General features: G+C 58.7%; 1 protein-coding gene across 2 annotated transcripts in view; it reads right to left on the reverse strand.

Annotated features, from left to right (window-relative positions):
* SLC22A23 (solute carrier family 22 member 23) overlaps window positions 1–20,513 on the reverse strand; it is a 143,230-nt gene extending 122,717 nt beyond the window's left edge. For both annotated transcript variants that reach the window (XM_047797326.1, XM_047797327.1), the window contains exon 1: window positions 19,866–20,513. In XM_047797326.1, the coding sequence (XP_047653282.1) occupies window positions 19,866–20,498 (633 nt within the window). In that variant the 5' untranslated portion in view covers window positions 20,499–20,513. The remainder of the gene's footprint in view (window positions 1–19,865) is intronic.
* Window positions 20,514–21,350: the final 837 nt, after the last annotated feature.

Here is a 21,350-nt window from a genome sequence, read left to right on the forward strand (position 1 = left end):
AAGGGCATGGGTAACAGGGTGAAGCTGAGGTCTCCCCTGCAGGACTTCTCAGAGCCTCTACTGTCACTGTGCGCCCTGGGTCCTGAAGACCCCAAACTCAGGAGGCCCTGAAACCCTCCCCTCACACACACACTTAAAAGGGCATTTTTTCAGGTTGGGGAAGAGAGATGGTGCCACATGCACTTTGTCTGCCCTTTGAGCGAATATATGATCCCAATTATTACGACATGACAGTTCCGGGATTCTGAGCCTGGGGAGGAGCGTTCCATGCCCCCCGCCTCCACATGAGGGAGGAGGGCTGCTCTGTCTGTGGGTCAGAGGACAAAGTCAGCCCAGGAACGTGTTTTCTCACTTTGATCAGAGAAAACAACCACGTTACTGTGCTTCTCTGTCCGCAAGAATCCTAAAGGCTAATTGGTAACAGACGGGCAAACATCAGCTAGTCTTAGGAGGTGATGTGCAGAAGGTCGTGGCCCCAAAGAGCAATCCCTGCCTACAGCTCGGCCTCCTGGAAAGGAAACACGCCCACGCTGCTCGTCTCCGCCTCTCCCGCAGCAGGACACTCAGTCAGCCTGGGTCCAGTGGCACTTACGGACGCTTTCAGGAGTGGCCTGCGTACCCAAGAGATGGCAAAGCAGACACAGACATGTGTGTGTTGCTGTGCAAAGCAGCACAACAGCCGCAAAGGAGAAGCAACCCCAGGGTCCACAGACACACAAAGATCCAGAGAATGTGGTGCATATGCGCAGCGGAATATTAGTCAGCCCTAAAAAGGAAGGAAACCCAGACACGCGCCACAGCACAGAAGAACCCCAAGAACACGGTGTTCCCTGCAATGAGCTGGTCACAAAAGGAAAACAGATTCCACTCAGGAGAGATCCCTAGAGTCTTCCGACTCCCACAGACAGAAACCAGATGGTGGGGAAGGGGTGGCGGGAGGGGGGCGGGGAATGCGTGTTTAACGGGGAAAGAGGTTCAGCGTGGGGAGAGGAAAAAGTTCTGGAGGGGGATGGCGGTGATGGTTGCACACTACCGTGACTGTGCTCAATGCCAGTGAATTATATACTGAAAAGTGGTTGAAATGGGAAATTGGATTTCCTATATATTTTACCAAAATTTAAAGACAAGTGAAATAAGACTGTGCTCCAATCCTACCAATGGCAAACCCAAGACGCGAACAGTCAGAGCCCCGTTGAACTTACACCCGTTGAAGGCCTGGGGCTCGTCGGCGTGTTCAGAGGGTGACACACTTTCAGTATTTAATGACTCTTACTGGTCACTCCTGGTGTCAGACCCCAGCGAGCGACAGTGCAGGAAGAACCATCCTCGCCCTCCGGGGTCTAAGGGGGCGCACAGGCCACGAGGGCACAGAGAGGCCTGGGGCTCCTTTGGTCATGACTTGCCCTCTGACCCTTCCCAGCCGGGGCCAGGCCGGGGTTGGGGCAGGGGGTGAGTGGAGAGGCAGCTGTTCTGGAAGAGACTACAAGTTTGGGTCAGAAAGGGACTGGCTCTCGGGCCAGACTCAGGGCTGGAGTTGGGGTGGAGGGCGGGGGGAGCCCCTGGAGGCCTGCACCCCTGGTTATAGCAGGGACATACCAACTTTTTTTTTAGGGCCGAATATGTAAGTTTCCAGGCTAGGGGTTGAATCAAACCTGCAGCTGACAGCCTACACCACAGCCACAGCGACATGGGATCCGAGCCGCATCTGTGATCTACACCACAACTTGTGGCAACACTGGATCCTTAACCCACTGGGGGAGGCCAGGGATCAAACCCACATCCTCACGGACACTGCTGAGCCACAACAGGAATCCCCCAACCAACTTTAAATGGAGCTCAAATGTCACCTGAAATCAAACCTCAGGCTGGCTCTTGCTTGGTGCTGCTCTTGTCATAAACGCGCTGATCAAGGCTGGGAGCCTTTCAGAGGAAGAGGACAGAATCACGGAACCAGCTGTTCGTGGGGTGGGGGGAGAGAGATGGGGGGCACCCAGGCTCCAGGCTTTCCACAGACACGGTGTGTCGGGGGGTGGGGGCACCAGGGTGCAGCCGAAGAACAGGCTGAAAGACAAGGAGGAGCAGAGGAGGCTACCCTGGGGTGTGCCGTGTGCTCTCTCTTAGCTCGGACGTTTTCTGAAGGTGAGAAAAGAGGGTGGCCCCAGGTGGTCGCAGCGCAGCTGGCCGGCCACCTGCCACAAAGACTCATCTGCCAGGCCCGATGTTAACTATGTCCTGTGACCTCCTTCCAGCCGTCTAGTTTTAAGCGTATTAAAACAAGGCGGGGCAGTCTTGGCAATTTGCGTGATGACTGCGGCGATGACACCCTGCCCGTGCCCCAGTGGGGCTCCTGGAGAAAAGGGACTCGGAGTAAACGCGGGTCTCCGAGCTCACGGTCTGCGGAGAGGGCGCTCTCACCAGAGTCGGTTCACTGAACCCCCAAAGCCTAGGACGCATTAAGTGGCACCTCCACCCCGGAATCTGGTTCCAGGAGGCCAAGTGACCCCAGGGCTGGAGGTCCGATTGGCAGAGGGGTGAAGAGCCAGGAACGGAGACGCCCGCGCTCGGCACCTGGACCAGCCCCGACTCACCACCACGCGGCGCCTGCGGTGAGATCGGCGGCCAGACTGTGAACAAGCCCACGTGTAAAAGCATTTTTCAAAGCATTTTTTCAAATCACGTGGCTGCTCTGACAAAACCTAACGGCGCCAAGCTTCCTGGCTGCTGTGCACAACGGCCGATCACCACACCACCTGCCTAAGCGCAGTGAGGACGGACGCCCAGGAAAGTCGAGCCCTGACTCCCCTCCTTGGCTCAGTAACTTCAAGAAGCATCAGGACAAATGCATGGGCTGTGCTGACCACGGAGGGGCCTCCAACCCCTAAACTGCTGGCGCAACAGCAGTGCACCTCGGGCGTCCCAACCCGCTTTGGCAGGACTCGCCCTGGATCACCCAGGCCCACGGGCACAGGCACCTCCAACACAGTGCCCTGTGACTCATGATACGGAGCAATGGGAAAACCTGGGAGAAATGCGCTTTTCCATGTTCAAAACCGGGGGGAACCAGAGGCCTGCATCTCGTGCTTCCTTTAAGATCTGCAGCCAGGAGGGACGAGGCTGGGAGGGCCCACTCTCCCCTGGCGCCCCACCCCCATGGGGAAACCTCTCCTAACCCCCTCCTTCGCCCAAGGGAACAGGCAGGATCCTGTAAGGCAGGTCCCGGGAGGGACCTTCCCTTGGCCTGTCCCTGCAAACACGGCTACAAAGGGACCGCCAGCTCAGCTCTGGGGGCAGGGGTGGGGAGGGTGACGCACAACTATTTGGCCTCTTGCTCTAAAGCTTCTTTAACCCCAAAGCTGGCTGCCTCCCCCAGGCTTACCCAGGTCTTCCTAAGACAGGGGGTGGGGGGAGAATGAGGGATTCCTGGCATGGTTCCCACAGGGCAGGAGGTCCTGCTGCTCAGAGCCCGTGCATAGGTCGGATGAGACGTGAGCACACCTGCTACCTGCCCGGCCCAGGTGCAGCTTCTCCCGGCCCACGCGCCCCGCCTCACCCCTGCTCCTCCAGCCTCCTTCCCCACGCGGCATGATGAGTGATTCACTGCCGCTGTAGGGCTGAGGGTCACCAGGACCCCCTCTTCTCCCAACTCTGTTATTTTTTGGGGGGCATGCCCACGTGACCAGCAAGGCCCCCCCACCAGGCACTCCCCACGCCTTCCCCTCTAAGGCACATGGGAAGCAAATGATGAGCCAAGTGAAGAGTCCACAGACAAAACTTTGGACTGGACGGTGCTCCCCCGTACGGCTGCATTTTAAGACGCGTTCAAGTTGTTTTTTTTTTGGCCACATGGTGGCTCGCCGAAGTTCCTAGGCCAGGTATTGAACCCGCGCCACAGCAGTAAATAGAGCTACAGCAGTGACAACACCAGATCCTTAACCCACTGCACCTCCAGGGAACTCCTCTGACTCCATTCCTCAATTCCTCCCAGTTGACGTGGCTCCAGGAAGGGGCCCGGTGCCCACATGGCACCAGGGATGGTGTTGGTCCAGGGCGGGTATTGGACCTGGGGGCGCAGGTAAGAAAGAAGGGCTTGCGCTCCAGGCTGGAAGGAGAGGCTGTTACCCACCCCCATCGCAGGCCAGGAGGGGGCAGGGGCAGCACAGAGCCGCTGTCAGGAAGTCACGTTGCCATCACGAGGAACGCAGCACCTGCCATGGGCTGAATCTCCTTCCCTGGAATCCACCTGCTGAAGCCCTATAACCCCCAGCACCTGAGATGTGGCCGAGATGGCCACAGGCTTTAGAGAAGTAATTAAGGGAGTTCCTGTTGTGGTGCAGGGGAAACGAATCCAACAAGGAACCATGAGGTTGCGGGTTCAACCCCTGGCCTTGCTCAGTGGGTTAAGAATCCAGCGTTGCCTTGAGCAGGGGTGTAGGTTGCAGATGAGGCTTGGATCCCGCATTGCTGTGGCTGTGGTGTAGGCTGGCAGCTGAAGCAGCTCCGATTCAACCCCTAGCCTGGGAACCTCCATCTGCTGTGGGTGTGGCCCTCAAAAAAAAAAAAAAAGGTAATTAAAACAGGTTCATGAGGGACCTCAACCCAGTATGACCAGTGTCTTTGTAAGAGGAAATGAGGCACAGGTGCACAGAGGGAGGACCCGAGAGCACACGGGGAGCAGGCGGCAGTCACCGCCGAGGAGAGGCCTCAGGAGAAACAGCCTCGCCGACACCTCGGCCTTGGGCTTCCAGCCTCCAGACGGCGAGTGGTAAACCCTGCTGTGTCCGCCTCGGGCTGTGATGCTTTGTCACAGCGGCCCGGGTGCACCAGCCTCTCCACGCTGGATGGACCAGCCCTGTGGAGTATCCTGACTCCAGAAACATCTTCACATCCCCGCATGTTTCAGAGCTCGGGGACCCCCGAGGTTTTCTGCTATTGGAGCGGACGACCTCCCTACTGATCCCTGAGGGGTCAACCCTTCACAGCTCTGCCTCCTCTGCTCCCAGGGGACACAGGAGCACCCCGCATTCCAGCACGGACCCCCATTTGGCCGCCCCACCCAGACCGCTCCCCAGCTCTTCACGCACAGGGCTGCCCAGCCAGCGTGAGTGTCACACCCTCTGGACTCTCCTCGGGGTGGTCCCCGCCCCGCCTGAAGTCATCAGAGGTGCTCAGGGCACCCCCTCTGCTCTCCGTACAGATTCAGCCAGATCCCTCAGGAAAGGCTGCCGTGGGCCACCGCGCCCACTCGACACGAGAAAAGTGCCTTCTGGAGACTGAAAAACCTACTCTGGGCATCATAAACTGAGTCCTGAACTTCGGGTCACCCCCCTCACCCCGCCCAGGTCACTTGCATTTCCCCAGAGTGCCACTGGAGCGAGACCCAGAGTCGCGGCTGTAGCCTTCCTTCTTCACCTGCTTCCCTCAAATCACCTACGTGAGGCTCGGTCAAAAGGGGACCAGAGTTGGAGTTCCTGCTGTGGCTCAGCAGGAATGAACCTGACTAGTATCCATGAGGACACAGGTTCGGTCCCTGGCCCTACTTAGTGGGTTAAGGGTCCTGTGTTGCTGTGAGCTGTGAAGTAGGTCGAAGACACGGCTTGAGTCCTGCATTCCTACAGCTGTAGTGCAGGCCTGTAGCTACAGCTCTTACTCGACCCCTAGCCTGGGAACCACTGTATGCAGAGGAAAAACAAGATGAAAGGTGAAAACTAGTTAAGGGGAGATACCACCGCGTGCACTTAAAGCACAATTAATGCAGATGTGTTATCAGCAGGCACACAGAACCAAAGGAACGCAAAACGCCCTCATAACCTCGATATATCCATTTTGAAAAGCGGCTTCTTATGGGATTTCCCAGAAAAAGGTTAAAAATAAATCTTCTACTACAGGGAAATAATAATAATTTTAAAAAACTCTACTCTGGAACCTAGAAGACCACGCGATGGCTCCTGAAGCTTCCAAGCTATGGACAGGCCCCAACCAAGACGTGTCACCTTCTCACACTGCTGACCTCTCGCTGGGTCACCACTGGTCAGAGCATTTTTTTTTTTTTTTTCCTTTTTAGGGCTGCGCCTGCAGCATATGGAAGTTCCCAGGCCAGGGGGCGAATCGGAGCTGCAGCTTCTGGCCTACACCACAGCCACAGCAACAACAGATCCGAGCCACGTCTGTGACCTACACCACAGCTCACGACAACGCCAGATCCTTAACCCACTGAGCAAGGCCAAGGATCGAACCTGAGTCCTTGTGGATCCTAGTCGGGTTCGTTACTGCCAAGCCACAACGGGCACTCCCAGAGCATCTGCATTTCCTACTCGAAAGTTACTTCGGAGAGCCGCTAGGAACGCCCCACCCGCAGCACTACGCGGCTCCTACACGTGCTCGCTGCCGGGGAGCACAGACCCTCGGAAGGGGGACAGACAGACGGCTCTGGGCACATCCAAGGAAGGAAAGACCTCTCGGGGGTCTGGGCCTCCCCGAAGTGGGCGGTCAGCTCGGTCAGTGGAGGGGTCCCTGGCCAGCAGTCCCGGTGACCCAAAGGCTGGCTTTGGGAGGGACTGGCGTGGTGGGGGATGTCCACCAGAACCACCCCTGGGCCAGGGTGTCGCCTGGGTCTGCTCCCCGGACACCGTAAGCAGCGCCTGCAGCTGCTTCTGGTCCCATGAGGCAGCTCTCGTTTCCTGCCGCTGAAAACACTATCAAAGCACCTAATGGGAATTAATTGTGGGAAAGGCGAGTCTGAATGAGAGCCGTTTTGAAAATAAATACCTTTTACTGGCAAATAAACGTTTCCTTTTCAAGTAATTAACCATTATTCTAAGCAGAGGTTCAAAAGACCTGTTTGGTGAGCAGCTGGGTCATTAACAACAAGCACTGGCAGGTACCCCGCCTGGTTACCCAGGCTGGGCCTCGCCACCTGCCCGCTGCGCCCGGCTTCCAGCGCCATCGCGCTTGGCAGATGCTTTCTTCAGGGGGCAGAGGACCCGGCCCGGTGATCACCCTGTCACCTCTGCAGCTCCTGCCAGGGTTACAGGGGAGCTGTGGTCTCACCCGGGCTGACCCCTGGCCCTGTGCTGGGTGGGGTCAAGGAACGCAATGAGCTTCCGTGTCAGCCCAGGCCTGGTGGGCGCTCACCACTCCCGGGCGTTCACTCTTTGCTGGGGGTCTGTCCTGTGCATCGCACCACGGACAGTAGGTCCCTGGTCTCTGCTCGCCAGTGTCGGTAACACCCCCTCCTGGGCCATGACAACCATAATGTCTCCAGACACTGCCACACATCCCTCAGGGGAGAATCGTACCACGTGGAACCTCCCAGAACTTTCTTAACAATCGCTTCCTGGGTCCCACAGCCATGTCCCAAAATCCCCCAGGTGAGCCCAGGTTTTCCAGACCCCCCCTTCCCCCCAGTCCCAGATCCAGAAAGACCAATTCTGTCCACACAGGGCTGTCACTGGAAGGAAAGTCTTTGTGACTTAACATTCTAGAACACAGCAGCTTAAAGACATCTGGGCTCCGGAGCCCGGGACCAATTGCAGTTTGCTTAGCTGCTCTTACACATAAGTCACACGACCCCTGGAAGGCCTCAGCGGCTTCCCGAGCCTGACTTCCAGCCCGAGGCCACCCGTGAAGCTGCCCGTTCTCTTGTTGTCATCTTAGAAGTCAATCACTTTGCACCCCCCCCATCAGGCCACAACCCCCCACCTCGCTTCCCATTGGGGAACACCTGCCAGGGCCGGACGCTGAGGGTGTGCACTGGGGCTGGAAAGGCGGGGTGGGGACCCGCGTGGAGGGTCAGGGGGCAGGAAAGGCCCAGAGCCAGGGGCGGCCTCCGGGCTGGAGAGACACCATGTGCAAAGCTGAGGCTGTCTGAGGACCAAGCAGGGCTGGGCCACAGGGTCCCTGTGCTGCTCGGTGGGGGCAGGGGCAGGAGTGGCCGGTGGGGACCTTGAAGACCCTCCACCCAGGCCCAACGGCATCCTAAAGGCCACGAGCGCCCCCACGAGCTTGAAGTGGGAGTGAAAAGAGGCACTCGGAGCTCCCGGCGTGGCTCAGCAGAAACGAATCTGACTCGTATCCATGAGGATGCAGGTTCGATCCCTGGCCTTGCTCAGCAGGTTAAGGATCCGGCATTGCCGTGAGCTGTGGTGTAGGTTGCAGACATGGCTCGGATCTGGTGTTGCTGTGGCTGTGGTGTAGGTGGCAGCTGTAGCTCTGATTTGACCCCCAGCCTAGAAACCTCCATATGCTGTGGGGACGGCTCCAAAAAGACAAAAAAAAAAAAAAAAGCCATTCAGATGCAATTTAGGACCAAAACAGTGGGATTTGGGGACAGGGTCGGTCCAGCGGTCACGGAATGCACAGGCCCGGGGCTTCTGGGAAACAGTTATAGACAAAGACCGGCAGCTGCCCTACGGGGGTCGTGTGCTGGAACACGTGCTGGAACACAGGTGTCCTGGGCTGCACTGTGTCCCTTCGCCCAAGACCCTCCTGTGAGGAGGTCGTGACCCCAGCACCTCAGAACGTGCCCTGCCTGGAGATGGGTCCTGACAGGAGTGGCCACTCCACAGGTCACTGAGGGAACCTGATTCAGCAGGACTGGCGACCTTGTAAGAGGAGGCGAGGACACAGCTGTGAGGACACAGGGAGAAGGCGGCCACCACCATCTGGGGGGCGGGGGGCTCAGAGGAACCAGCCCTGGGACACCTGGATCTTGGACGTCAACCTCCCGACAGCGGGGAGCACACGTGTGCTGTCGGAGCCGCCCCGTCTGGTCTGCGCTGCTTGTTCCGCGGCCCTTAAGGAGCTGAGACACCTGGAACGATCAGGAGGCGGGTGACGGAAAGGACTCTCGCAGGAAGGGATGCAGGAGGCAGCAGGGAAGGCGAGACGGAAGGACCCTTCCACGGCCTTCTCCCCAAGGAGAGAGTAGGGTGGGTGGACGGTCGGGGCCAAGGCCACAGACAGGCCACCTGCCATCCCTGACACCGTCCACAGAGAGGACCCTCTGTTCCTCGGGTCACCACCCTGGGCAGAGCAAGGCCCGCACAGGGGAGGGCTGCGTGGGGCGGGGGGCAGGACCTGTGTTCCCGGCAGCGGCCCGACGGCCGACAGGGGAGGACCACCAAGGGCCTGTTCACAGAGGATGGGTGAACAGCTGGGGTACGAGCCCGAGGGAACACTGCGCAGCCTTGGAAAGGAGGGGAATTCTGACACGTGCGAAAATGTGGGGGAGCCCGTGAACTGAGCCGTCACAGCAGGACGAGAAACGACTCCGCTCTCCGAGGTACAAGAGTCAACAGAAGCACAGAGACAGAAAGCAGACCGGTGGGGCCGGGCGGGGGGCGGGGGGAGATAGTGTTTAATGGGACAGGGGTTCAGTCGGGGAAAGTGAAAAAGTTCTGGCGATGGATGGAGTGGTGCTTACACAACGCTGTGGATGTGCTTAATGCCACCGAACTGGGCACCGGGAAATGGCGAAAATGGTAAATTTTATGTTATGTACATTTTACCGCAATTAAAACAGTTGCTTTTTTTTTTTTTTTTTTTTTGGTCTGTCTTTTCTAGGGCCACACTTGTGGCAAGTGGAGGTTCCCAGGCTAAGGGTCTCATCAGAGCTGTAGCCACTGGCCTGCACCACGGCCACAGCAACGCCAGATCCGAGCTGCGTCTGCGACCTACACCACAGGTCACGGCAACGCAGGATCCTTAACCCACTGAGCGAGGCCAGGGATCAAACCCGAAACCTCATGGTTCCTAGTCAGATTTGTTAACCACTGAGCCACGACAGGAACCCCCAAAACAGTTTTAAGTGGGACAAAAACTTTGTGTTTACTGCAGATAATCACATATATTCATTTAAGGACAGTGGAGGTACTCAGGATGAAACAATCCAGGGTGCCCAATCGTAAGGCATCTTCTGAACACACAGAGAAGGCAGCTTTTCCTCTAATCTGGGAGGAAAGAGCCTGGAGTGCAAATTACGAGGCTGCACGCACAACCGTCCGCAACTGAATACGACCCCGGACGCTTAGCGGTGGGTTTACAGCGAAAGCATCTTCCTCGGACTCACACTTTAAATGACACTAAGAAATAAAGAGTGACTCTCAGCTAGCAGGCTTCAGTTATACAAAGACTGACCCTTTTCCCCACTTAAAAAAATAGAAAGGCTGATAAACATTTACCCAGCATTCCTATGACTGGACATTGTCCCTGCAGGCTCCTGTGACTCAGCTGTGGGTTCAGCGCACAGATAAGAAAACGGACTGTCTCACTTCTGGAGCAACGTTTCCCAAGTAAGAAGCCTCCCGGCTCCTTGGAGCCACTGCAGGCCCCGCGCTAACTAAACACCCGGAACTCAATGCTTAGGGCCCGAAAAACAGGACCCGCGAAGTGAGTTATGCTATTACTGCAAGACATTGAGAAAAGGACCCAAACAAGCAGCGGAGGCGCAGAGGGGTGTGGAACTGGAGGGCAAAGGGGACGCCTGCTGAGCTCTGCGGTGGGGACAACCGGCTCTGGGGACAGTGAGAGGCAGAGGGGCCCCAGGAGCAGGCCCTGGCACAGAAGGGCCGCCTGGGGCTTAATGCTCGCAGTCCCTGTCTCAACCTTGGTCATCATTTTTGACCCAGAGGCCCTGGTTTTCATCTAGCTGGGCCCCCCCCGCCCCAGTTACGAGGCTGGGCTGGGCCAGCAGAAGGGTCTGGAGAAACCAGGAGCCCCTCCCGAGGGGGGCAGGGTGGGGCCCCACTTCCCTAGTGTTTTGGGGTCTGCTCAGGGGCTCCCTCAGATCTGGAGCTAATGGCTGAGACCACCCACACCTATTTCCGGAAAAGAAGCCCAGGCGGGTATCCCTGCCAATCCCACACTGAGCTTGGGAAAAAAAAGAATATTTTGTCTAAAGCGCTGAATGGTAAATCAGCAATATTCCTTGATTCTCTATCATTCGCTGAAAAGATCCATCTCCAGCCCCGTCTACTGTTGCCCCCATCATATGCTCCAAAGGGCTCCCCCCCGCCGCCCTGGGTAACTGCACCCTGCCCTCCCCCCACCCCAGCTGGGCATGGAATTGCACCCAGGAACCTGGACAGAGGGATGCTGGCCTCCATGCTGGCTGCTGCCAGACCAGGGACCAGGTGAGCAAAGGACCGAGCCAGCCTGGAGGGGGAGGAGAGCCGATTTCAGGAGAAGTGGGTGTGGCTTCCAAAAGGCCGGCGGTGGTAGCAGCCGGGCTCCTGAAATACCCCCACCCCCACCCCACCCCATTTTCTGGCCTCAGAACCCACCTGGGTATCCCGAGCCACCCCTGCCTCTTCCAATACATTTCTAGTTCATCGATCAACATAACTTGAGATTTCTCTTCATGACTTGCAACCAAAGAGGGTCCTGAGATGAACACCCCGTGAGCGATGGCCCGAGACCACTGGCAGGTCCTGTCGCAGCCACGATTTGCTGCCGGGACATCCAGTTAAACCAGCCCTCAGCCCTGCCCTGCCCCAGAAAACCAGGTGTGTGCCTCTCGAGGTCGCTGGTCTGGGCGGAGGTCGGCCCACATGCAACGACCAGCACGGGATCAGCGACCCAGAGCCAAGTCTGGACCCCCGACCTGTGGGAGGGCCAGCGCTCCGGGTGGGCAGGGCTGCCATCCGGGGCCTGGCCCTCTCTCCGTTTGCACCTGCCCTGAAGTCAGCCCCCGGATCCCTGCAGGGCAGCCTCACCCTCTGCCCCTCTTTCCAGCTTCTCTGTGATCCGCTGCCACCCAGCACGGCCAACCCAGCTTCTCTACACAGCAGACCATCCTCCACTGAAGGGCCTGGACTCTGATTTCTGACCCGAGACCTGGATGGGGGCAGAGGAGCACTAGGCAGAGCCCCCTCCCATCCAGGGACCCCGGCCGCCAGGGAGGCCCTTTCCCTTCCAGATCCCTGAGCCCTGCGGCCAGAGGCGGGGCCCTCTTAGCTGAAAACTCTGAGAACCCGCCAACCCTTTAAAGCGTCTTTCAGACAAAGCCCGCCGGAGCTCCTTCTTGGCCGGACTCCTCAGGCCACCTGGCCAGGCATCCCGTCTGAAGGGCACCCTGGGCCTCCGTGACATCAGTTTCTGGGTGAAGGCGAGAGACCCCTGCAAACTGCCAGACTGACCCTGGCTTCCGGGTGAGGCTGTCAGCTCCTCCCCGCCAAGCATTTCTCACCTGACTCGTTTAGCTGGTCCTCGCCCACAGGCGAGGAAGAAAGGAATCTGAGTTTTTTCCAGGGGCCTCTGGTGGCCTAGCCGGCACCTGGAGGGAGGGCAGGGCCTCTCTCCCATTCTGCCCCAGGGCACCCACGGGCACCCGTGAAGGTCCCGCATGTGAATGGGTCACAACTCACACCTGCCAAACTAATGCGCTCCAGCTCTTTTCATGCCGTCAGCTCAGGTGAGCTCAGACCCTCAACCGGTGAGGACTTGGTGGATAAAGAATACACCTCCAGTGGGGGCTGGACAGACGCACAGCAGGTGCCTGCAGCGCTGCAGGAGGAGGCTGATCTGGGGGGTGGGCAGGGACCAGCAGGCAGAAGGAGGGAAAGGCAGGAAACGGCCCAGGGGGCAGAAAGAGCCAAGATTAGGGGCCGGTCTGTACAGCCCCTGACACAAAGCCGCAGGTGACCACAGCACAGGGTCACGCCCATCCTGCGTGGGGGTGGGGGGCAGCAGGCCAGTAAAGAGGAATTGGAGGGGCAGGGCCCCTTGGGCGCTTCCCCCTCCCAAGAAGGGCCCCCGGGCAGAAGCAAGAACACCCTTGGGGTGAGGTGAGAGATCCTGAGCCTGGAGCGACAGCTCTGCACACCTCGGTGACCCCAGCTCGTCCTCCCCCTCGGCTCAGCCTCAGACCAGAAAATACCTCCAGTTAGCCATGCCCAGGACTTTTTTTTTTTCTTTTTAGGGCCGCACCCAAGGCACATAGAAGTGTCCAGGCTAGGGGTCAAATCACAGCTGCAGCTGCTGGCCTACACCACAGCCACAGCAGATCTGAGCCGTGTCTGCGACCTACACCACAGCCCCTGGCAATGCTGGATCCTTAACCCACTGAGTGAGGCCAGGGATTGAACCTGAATTCTCACGGATACTAGTCCAGTTCTTTACCACTGAGCCACAACAGGAACCCCCTGGGACAGACTTCTACCCATGCTGGGCACTGGGCAGAGGTAAAGCTGCTTGAATAAAGCCAATTCCGGCCAGGTGCTTCCCATCCCAGGGTCCTTCCGCCTCGTGGAAATTCAATTAGTACCCGCCCCTTCTGAGTCGGGAGAGCAAGAGGAACTGCTAGAACTCCCCGAGGCCAGTGCTTTTCCCACCCGCAGCCCTGGGAGCAGCCCATCCAAAGCCTGGTCTAGACCTGCCGGCCAGCGGGATTCTCCACGGCTCCACCTCAGGACCCACCTCAAGCCAAAGGCCTCCTTCCCTCAGCAGAAGCAGCCCGGCTTCCCCACTGCCTGACCTGGGGGCCCCGCATCTCCACTGCAGGCACCGGGTCAGACCCCGGCCCTCTTCTCAGCCTGCAGGCTCTCCCGGGCCACCAATCCATCCCTCGCTGGCCGAGTTGGTCTCGTGGCTCTGAGTCACCCATCCCGAGCTCCCAGCTGCACTGCATCCTGTCTCCAGGGGCCGCCAGGCCACAGGACCCTTGCAGGTGCTGCTCCCCTCCCGGAAAACACACATCCTCTGGCTCTCAGTCCGCTCACCTGGACGCCCGTTCTCTCATTTCCCTTCCTTTCCGCTCACTTAACTCAGTTTGTAATTAACAAGTGACTCTAATTAGTTAAGGTGTGCCTCCCTCGTTAGTCTATACGAGCTCGATGGGAGCTGCGCTATTTCGCCAACCACGCGAGGCCCAGGGCTGGGCCCAGGGGCCTACACGCGAGGGTCTGAAAGGGAGGGGGAGGGAAGAAGAGGTTAAAAAAAAAAAAAGTGACCCAGGGTCACACGGAGTGGCGTGATGATGCCTAACAACTGTTTCTCGGAAGATAAACCAGGTGTGCGGTGTGCGCTGCCTGAGAAGGGCTCCCGCCTGGGCACCTCCTACCACCTGCTTGGCAGCCCGACTGTGCCGCCAAGCTGCCTCCTGCACCCCTGGTCTGTTGCAATGCCACAACCCACATTCAGTGTCCAACACTTTTTTTTTTTTTTTTTTCCTCTCTTTTTAGGGCCGCACCAGAGGCATATGGAAGTTTCTAGGCCAGGGCTCGAATCAGAGCTGCAGCTGCCGGCCTACACCACAGCCACATCAACGCCAGATCCCAGCCACATCTGCGACCTACACCACAGCTCATGGCAACGCCGGATCCTTCACCCCCTGAGCGAGGCCAAGTCCTCATGGATGCTGGTCTGGTTTGGTAACCACTGAGCCACGATGGGAACTCCCAACATGTTTTTAAATGACAGCAACTTTTGACTCAATCCTCCCTTGGACTCAAGGCCAAAATGAATTGAGGCTTGCAAGACAACGCTAAAGACAAGAGGTTCTGCAGCTGGTCCAGACCAAGACGGTGAAGGAAAGGTGAGACCTGGGAACAAACACTGTCCCCCCAAAAGATGGAAGAATGGCTTAGAGACTGTGCGACTTCTGCTCTCTTCAGCGAGGCGGGGACCACGCCAGAGGCGATGCTTAGGAGCGCATCACGAGCAAGTCAGAGCTTGCAAGAAATGCTGTTACCTCCGCTGACCTAACATTTATTTCCTATAACTCCACAGCAGCCAATGTGACACCTACACCACCAAATCAAAGAGGGACTGAGGTCATAAAAATAGAAGAAAACATGAGACTCCCCCTAAGAGTCAGGATTAGGGAAGACCTTCATCTCACACAAGATCCAGAAACCATGGAAGCGTCATTTGACCCTCCACAAGCCAAAGTCTCTGCGTACCAAAACATCCACAGACGAAATCAAAAGAGAACAAAGTGGGGGGCGGGGGGATATTTACAAAACAGCCTAAACATTAATTTACTTTACGTATAACGTGCTTCTATAAATCAGTACGACAACAATGCCCCTTCCAGCAGAGACACACAAAAGGCCAAAGCAAGAGAGAAAGTTCACAGACACGGAAGCACAGATGACTCAAAAAACTTCAGGTGTTTGCCTCCTTCCTGCCAAGAGAATGCAAATGACGACAATGGGCAAATAGAGTTTCTCCCAAGTCCAACTCGAGGACATACAGAAGTGGTGACAACGCCCTGGGCACCCCACCCCGTTCAGGGAGGGTGTGGGAGCGGGGCCTGCACCTTGTCAAGGGATGTGCCTTGGTGATACGGCCTCTACGGGGGCCACTCTGACAAATCTTCAAAGGGAAAGGGGCTGAACTTGACCCTCCGCCTCTACGAGAATCAGCGGGCCAGGATTTCACCACATATTACAACAGAACAGAGACCAGAAACAACCTAAATGCCCCCTTGGCGGGGGACTTGTTACATCTTGGCGGGACAGACAACAGACGGGGGTGGCGAGGGGGGGATGCTACGCAGACACAGAAAAGAGGGAGGGGCTCCCTGTACTGTTAGGCTCCCACCCCCGAAGCGGGTGAACAAAACGCATGGAAGAGTCTATGTAACATGTTACAGCTTCCAAGAGAAAAACACATCAATGAAAATGTATCCGGAAAGATACACAAGGAACTGGGAACCATGGTTGCTTCTGCAGAGGGAAACTGGAAGCAGAGAGGGCAAGACATGTTACTTTGACTGTCTGCTCTCCATCCCCTGGGAGCCCATCGTCCCTTACAATCAATTTCCAAAAACAGACACACAGACACAGACACACACACACACACACACACACACACACACACACACAGATGTTGGCTGTTGTGTTGTATACGGTAGACAAACCAAAGAAAACCATCACTAGGGAGAGCTACGGCTCAGTTCTTTCTAAAGATGTTCCTATTGGGAAGGAACTGTAATTTTTTTTACCCCAATTAAACCGTATTGAGTCACTTTATTGTCTAGCCTTGAGCACATCCCCCCCAAAATTTAAATTACTTCCTGGGATATTTAAACTCTCAGGTTACTTTACAGCAACCTGTGGGAATTCTTGGACAGTAAGAGAAATATCAGAGAAATTGGAGACAGACCAACACCCCAAACTTCATGGACAGAAAAAGAGTGGGGTTCTTAAAGCGTTGCTGACACTGATTTTTGGCAAAATTCTAGGGGTTTTTCAAGGAAGTGGGGAGCATTAGAAACCACCAAGGGGTTGAACAATGCAGGACAAACCATGCAAAGTAACGAAAGATTTTCAAATCAGCGGGGTTGTCTTAAGCCCTGACAATCCTACACGGCCGGGGGGATAAGATGCAGGGCTGTGACGGGCATCTGGAAGGTGAGGACCAGGCTGGCCTGCGCCACTCGAGGGTGGTAAACTGACTTCAAATCCAAGACAACAGTGTTGAGACTGGCCTTGGACCGCCCAACACTCTCAATCAAAGGAAATACCTTCCGTGAGAAGGGTGAGACAAGCTTCTGGGGCAGCACAAAGGAAAGAGGGCATTATTATTACTTTGAAGGCCCTGCAAATTCTGGGCCAGATTACAAATACCAGGGACGAAGGCAAAAAAGAGAAAAGAAAAGAAAAAAGATCCTAACGGGAGAAATCCAATATCCCCAAACCAGCAAGATGACACGGGCACGGTGCGCTGTGCGTGTCACATGAGCACCGGCTGAGAAAGCCCTGAGTTAACGGGGCACCATCGAGGTTTGGTGCCCACGGCCTTGTCACTGGAAGTCTCATTTAATGCACCAACTCCAAGCTCCACTGGGTCAGATGTCTCTTCTTCTGATCAGAACACCCAGGCCAGGGGGCTGTGTTCAGGGCGCCGAGCTTAAGAGCCATGTAGCGCCATCGGCAAGTCCAGTGCCTTCCGCAGTGACGGAACCAATGAAGGGACTGGAGGCTTCTTAGCCAGGGAAGAAGCCAGTGCTTGGAGTCCTCAGCCCTGAGCATGTGCTCTACGAAGGAAAAAGGATCACTGGGGGGGAGAGCCCCCCACCTCCCCAGGCATGAGGTGACCCAAGCTACAGCCACCAAAACGCAGGCCTATCAGGAGGCGCCACTAGGAGTGGGTCGCCCAGCTAATGGGCCACCACGCCAGGGACATTACTCAGAGGGGAAAGGGGCCTGGTAGTTCCAGGAGCCCCCCCCCCTTTTTTTTTTTTACTTTTTAGGGCTGTACCTGGGGCACATGGAAGTTCCCAGGCTAGGGAGCTGCAGCAGCCAGCCATAGCCACAGCCATGCCAGATCCAAGGATATCTGTGGCCTACACCGCAGCTCACAGCAATGCCGGATCCTTAACCCACTGAGCGGGGCCAGGGATTGAACCGCATCCTCATGGATACTAGTCAGGTTAATTACCACTGAGCCACAAGGGGACCTCCCAAGACCCCTCTGAACCATAACCATCTGGGCCTCTAGCTGGCTTGGCTGATTCACGTCACGTGCGGAGAGGCTACTACAGCCTCTATGATAGACCACACTGTGTATGCTATCTGGTTACTACTGCAATACATATCTATAACATAACCTCAATGCAACGGAGTAGGTGCCTGGGGGTTCTTGTATCATCCTAACACCTGGGGAGAGCACAGGGCCCACCCTGCAGGGCAGCCCGCACCTGCCCGGGGTGTACTTGCACGTGGGGAGACGGCGGTGTGCAGTGGGTGTAAAAAGCCGCCCTCTCAGACCCGAGGCTTTCATCCCCAGGGCAGCAGCAGCCTTGCACTTCTGCTTCCACTTGCCAACCAAGCTGACGGGCACCTGACCCCTGGAACGAGCACATTTGTATACCTGATACGGCATCCAGCACCCGCCGCCAGCGGAGAGAAAGCCGTGGCCTCAGGAGCTGCCAAAATGTGCTTAAAAAGCTCTTGAAAGCCTTGGTTATGGAACAGGACAGCGAGGAAGGACAGTCCTTTATTTAGACCTTATCGGTACGTGAAAATCGATACGTCCTTTTCCGAGTCTACCTCTTGTCCCCCAGGCTCCACCTCCCAGGTTGCCGTGTCCCCGACGCACCCCAAAGCATGCTGGCATCTTCGACCCCCTGGGGTGCTCACTCAGAACACCTGCCCAGCGCTCCGAGGGGCCCCCACAAGCCTGCTTTCAGGAACTGTTTTCCTTTCTCCTCCCACCACCCACACAGGGTCCCCCCCACTAGGATACTGATACTCTGTCCCCCCCTCCTACCTTTGAACTTGGCCTCCCCTGTGACCCTAGGACCGAGCACCCTCGACACACCTCTGCGTTGATCTTACGTTATTCCTCCCCCGCTTTAGAAAGAGGCTCAAAGACTCTGAAAAGGTCGCCAATCCTGACTTTCGCAGACATACCCCAGGGTTAAAACAGTCCCCGTTCTTAAGTTTTCCGGGCTGGTAAACAAAAACCACACCGACCTCCAACGATGGAAACAGAGTCACAGAAACGCCTTTGCCAAGGACGCGCTGCCTGGGGGCGGGGGTGGGGACCAAGGTGAAGCAAGCCAGAAGGAGTTTCCCCTCTAACAGCTAATCCCGGCAGTTCCCAGGGGATGGATCATTTCTCACCAGGCTGTACAAGCTGAAGACAACGGCTATGGTGATGTAAGAGTTTCATCTTACACCTCCGCGAGGCACAACTGTTTACTAACGCGTTGCGGGGGAGGGCAGGGGTGAAATACATTGCACATGGACTCTTATGAACTGTCCGATATCAACCCCGCATTTAAACAAAGCGTTGAAAACGCTGCCCAGAACTGCCCAGAAGTGGGGGAAAGATCGACATTCGCTTTGAAATGCAAATGACTTATTGAAAAACACAAAATGGCAAAACCCACAGATTGGTTTGACAGCCTGGCACACCATCTCTCGTCTATGTTAAGGGCTCCAGAAAACCGTCGAGGTCCTGGGCACCGATGTTCTAGGACTACCCCGGCTCGACCTTTATGCCCGCCGCACAGCTCACGGCTCCATCTCCCAGGATGCAGCGCCTCTGCCAGCGGGGGCCCCGGACCTGAGCGAGGGGGCTGTTCAGCCAAAGCAGACCAGGAGCGGGTCTCCACGCCTGGACAAAAGAGCTGCTGTGTGGGAGCAGGCGGGCCCTGGAGTCCCACAGATGCTTTTACCTCCTTCCTACACTGCCATGGGGTCGCCCAAGAAGACATGTGAGGGGACACAGGGGTGGCAAAGTCCAGGGTGAACGATGTGGGCCTTTGGGGAGGACCGAGCTTGGGGACAGGGAAGGAACGTTTTCACCAGCTGTTTGCTTCTCTGGCTACAACTGGGGCCAGTTGGCTTTGGTCTGTGTCCAAAGCCGGAGCTGGATGGCAAGGCCCTCCAGGAAGAACACCTGGGAAGAGGAACAATTCTCCCGGATGCTCTTTCTTTGTGGGAGACTGGGAGGCAGCTGGCTGGGCAAAGGGCAGAGCCCAGGTCTTGGCTCCAGCCCGTGGACCCTGAGAGGCGCGACCTCCAGGGCCGCCTGGTGACAGATCAGGCCTTGCCCTCCAAGGCCACTCCTGCCCGAACGAACTGACAGCTGGGGGGCGTGCGGGGGAGCTCGAGTCTTTTCAGAGGGAGGGGCGCCCCTTCCGTGTCTGCGCTGGGACGCGAGTTCCGGTACCCACTAGGGAAGGCTAAGGTGCCCCGGCGCCCCCACGGAGGGCTGCCTAACTAAGCCTGGCTTCACACCCAGGCAAACACATCTGTTTGAGGGACGGGGGAGATCAAGCCCACGTGAGGTGCGTGGCCACGCGGGCTCGCAGCACTGCAGGTCCTGGGTCTGCACGACGGCGCGGGGAGGGACCGCGGAGGACACAGCGCTCGGGAGGGGCACGCGGGGGTCGGGGCGGTCGCCGCCCTTACCTTGCTGACCACGTTCTGGACCAGGCCTGTGCGGATGCCGTAGTCCCACGCGTGGCAGTCGCAGTTGGAGGCGTTGTCCCCCTTGTCCGGAGGGGACGGCAGTGGCGGCGCGTCGCCCCCGTCCGCGCCGCTGCCGTTGCTGAGGGGGCCCGCCGTGCCCCAGGCGGCGGTGGAGGCAGGGGTGGTCGCGGGGCTGGTCCAGTTGGCCAGGTCGCCGCCGCCCCACCGGCCCGCGCCCGTGACCCCAGCCTGCTCGGCGCCTCTGCCGGCCCCGCGGCACCAGAAGTTGGGCTGGTCCAAGAGGAAGGAGTCCGAGAACTGGCTGAAGCCGATGAACAGTGCCGGGATCCAGGTGAGCAGCACGAGGGTCTTCTGGTAGCCGCCGCCCAGGCCCCCGAGGAAGGGCAGCACCGACCCGTCGTAGTCCAGCAACAGGAGGCTCGGGTGCGGGCCGCCCGCGGCGTGCGGGGCAGGCAGCGGCTGGATGTCGCCGCCGCCGCTGGGGCCCGCGCGTCCTCCGAGGGGCGCCGAGGCCGCCGCGTCCCCGGGCGGCAGGGCGCCGTTCTCCTCCGCCGCGGGCGGCAGCCGCCCGGGCCCGCCGCCCGCCGCCTCGCGCCGCCGGTCTATCGCCATGGCCCGGGCCCGCGGCGCCCGCAGAGGCGCATAGAGCGCGGCGGAGGCTCCCGCGGGGCTCCGGGCAGAGCGCGCGGGCCCGGCGCCGCCGCCGCCGCCGCCGCCGCCGCCGCCGAGGAGGGCCCGCCGCTCGCAGGGACGCTCGGCCGCCGCGCGCGTCAGTGCGCCTCCATGCCCGGCCACCCGCGCCCCGGCTGCGGCCCCGGCGGGCGCCGGGCGGAGGGCGGGCAGAGGCCGCGGCCCTCAGCCGCCGCCGCTCATCGGCTCAGCGGCCCGGGCGCCGGCGGCCGAGCCCGCCGCTCTCCGCGGCTCCGCGCCCGGCGCGCGAGAAGGAGGAGCGGGCGCCGCGCCTGTGCCAGAGCCGGCCGGCCGGAGCCCTGCGGAGCGCGGCGCGGGCGGTGCGGGCGACTCCGCGCTCCCCGCGCGCCGGGATGTATTTATCCGACCCCGGCGCCTCCCGGAAGCCGCGCGCTCGGGGCCAGCGTGCCGCGCCGGCCGCGCTCTCCGGCTCTGCTCCCCGGCCTCCCTCCGCCTCCCGCGCCCCGGCCCGCCCCCTCTCCCCCCGCGCGGTGGAGGTAACCGCGGCACCTGCTGCGCCGGCTCCTGCGCGCGAGCGCCCCCTTCGGCCGCCGCCGCCGCCGCCGCGGGAGCCCGGGAGGGGCGGGGACACGGGATGCCCGGCCCGGGGCCCCGCGCTAGGATCCCCGCCCGGCGCCGCTCCGCGCCCGGCCGCCTGGGCTGGGGGCCCGGAGGGGGCGGTGCGCGCGGAGCGAGGGACCGGCTCGTCCTCAGGCTCGGCGCTCAGTGACCTCGGCTGCCTTCCCAAGTGCCCGCCACCAGACGCCCGCACCC

Source organism: Phacochoerus africanus, chromosome 9 (assembly GCF_016906955.1).
Source record: "Phacochoerus africanus isolate WHEZ1 chromosome 9, ROS_Pafr_v1, whole genome shotgun sequence".
Lineage (NCBI taxonomy): Eukaryota > Metazoa > Chordata > Mammalia > Artiodactyla > Suidae > Phacochoerus > Phacochoerus africanus.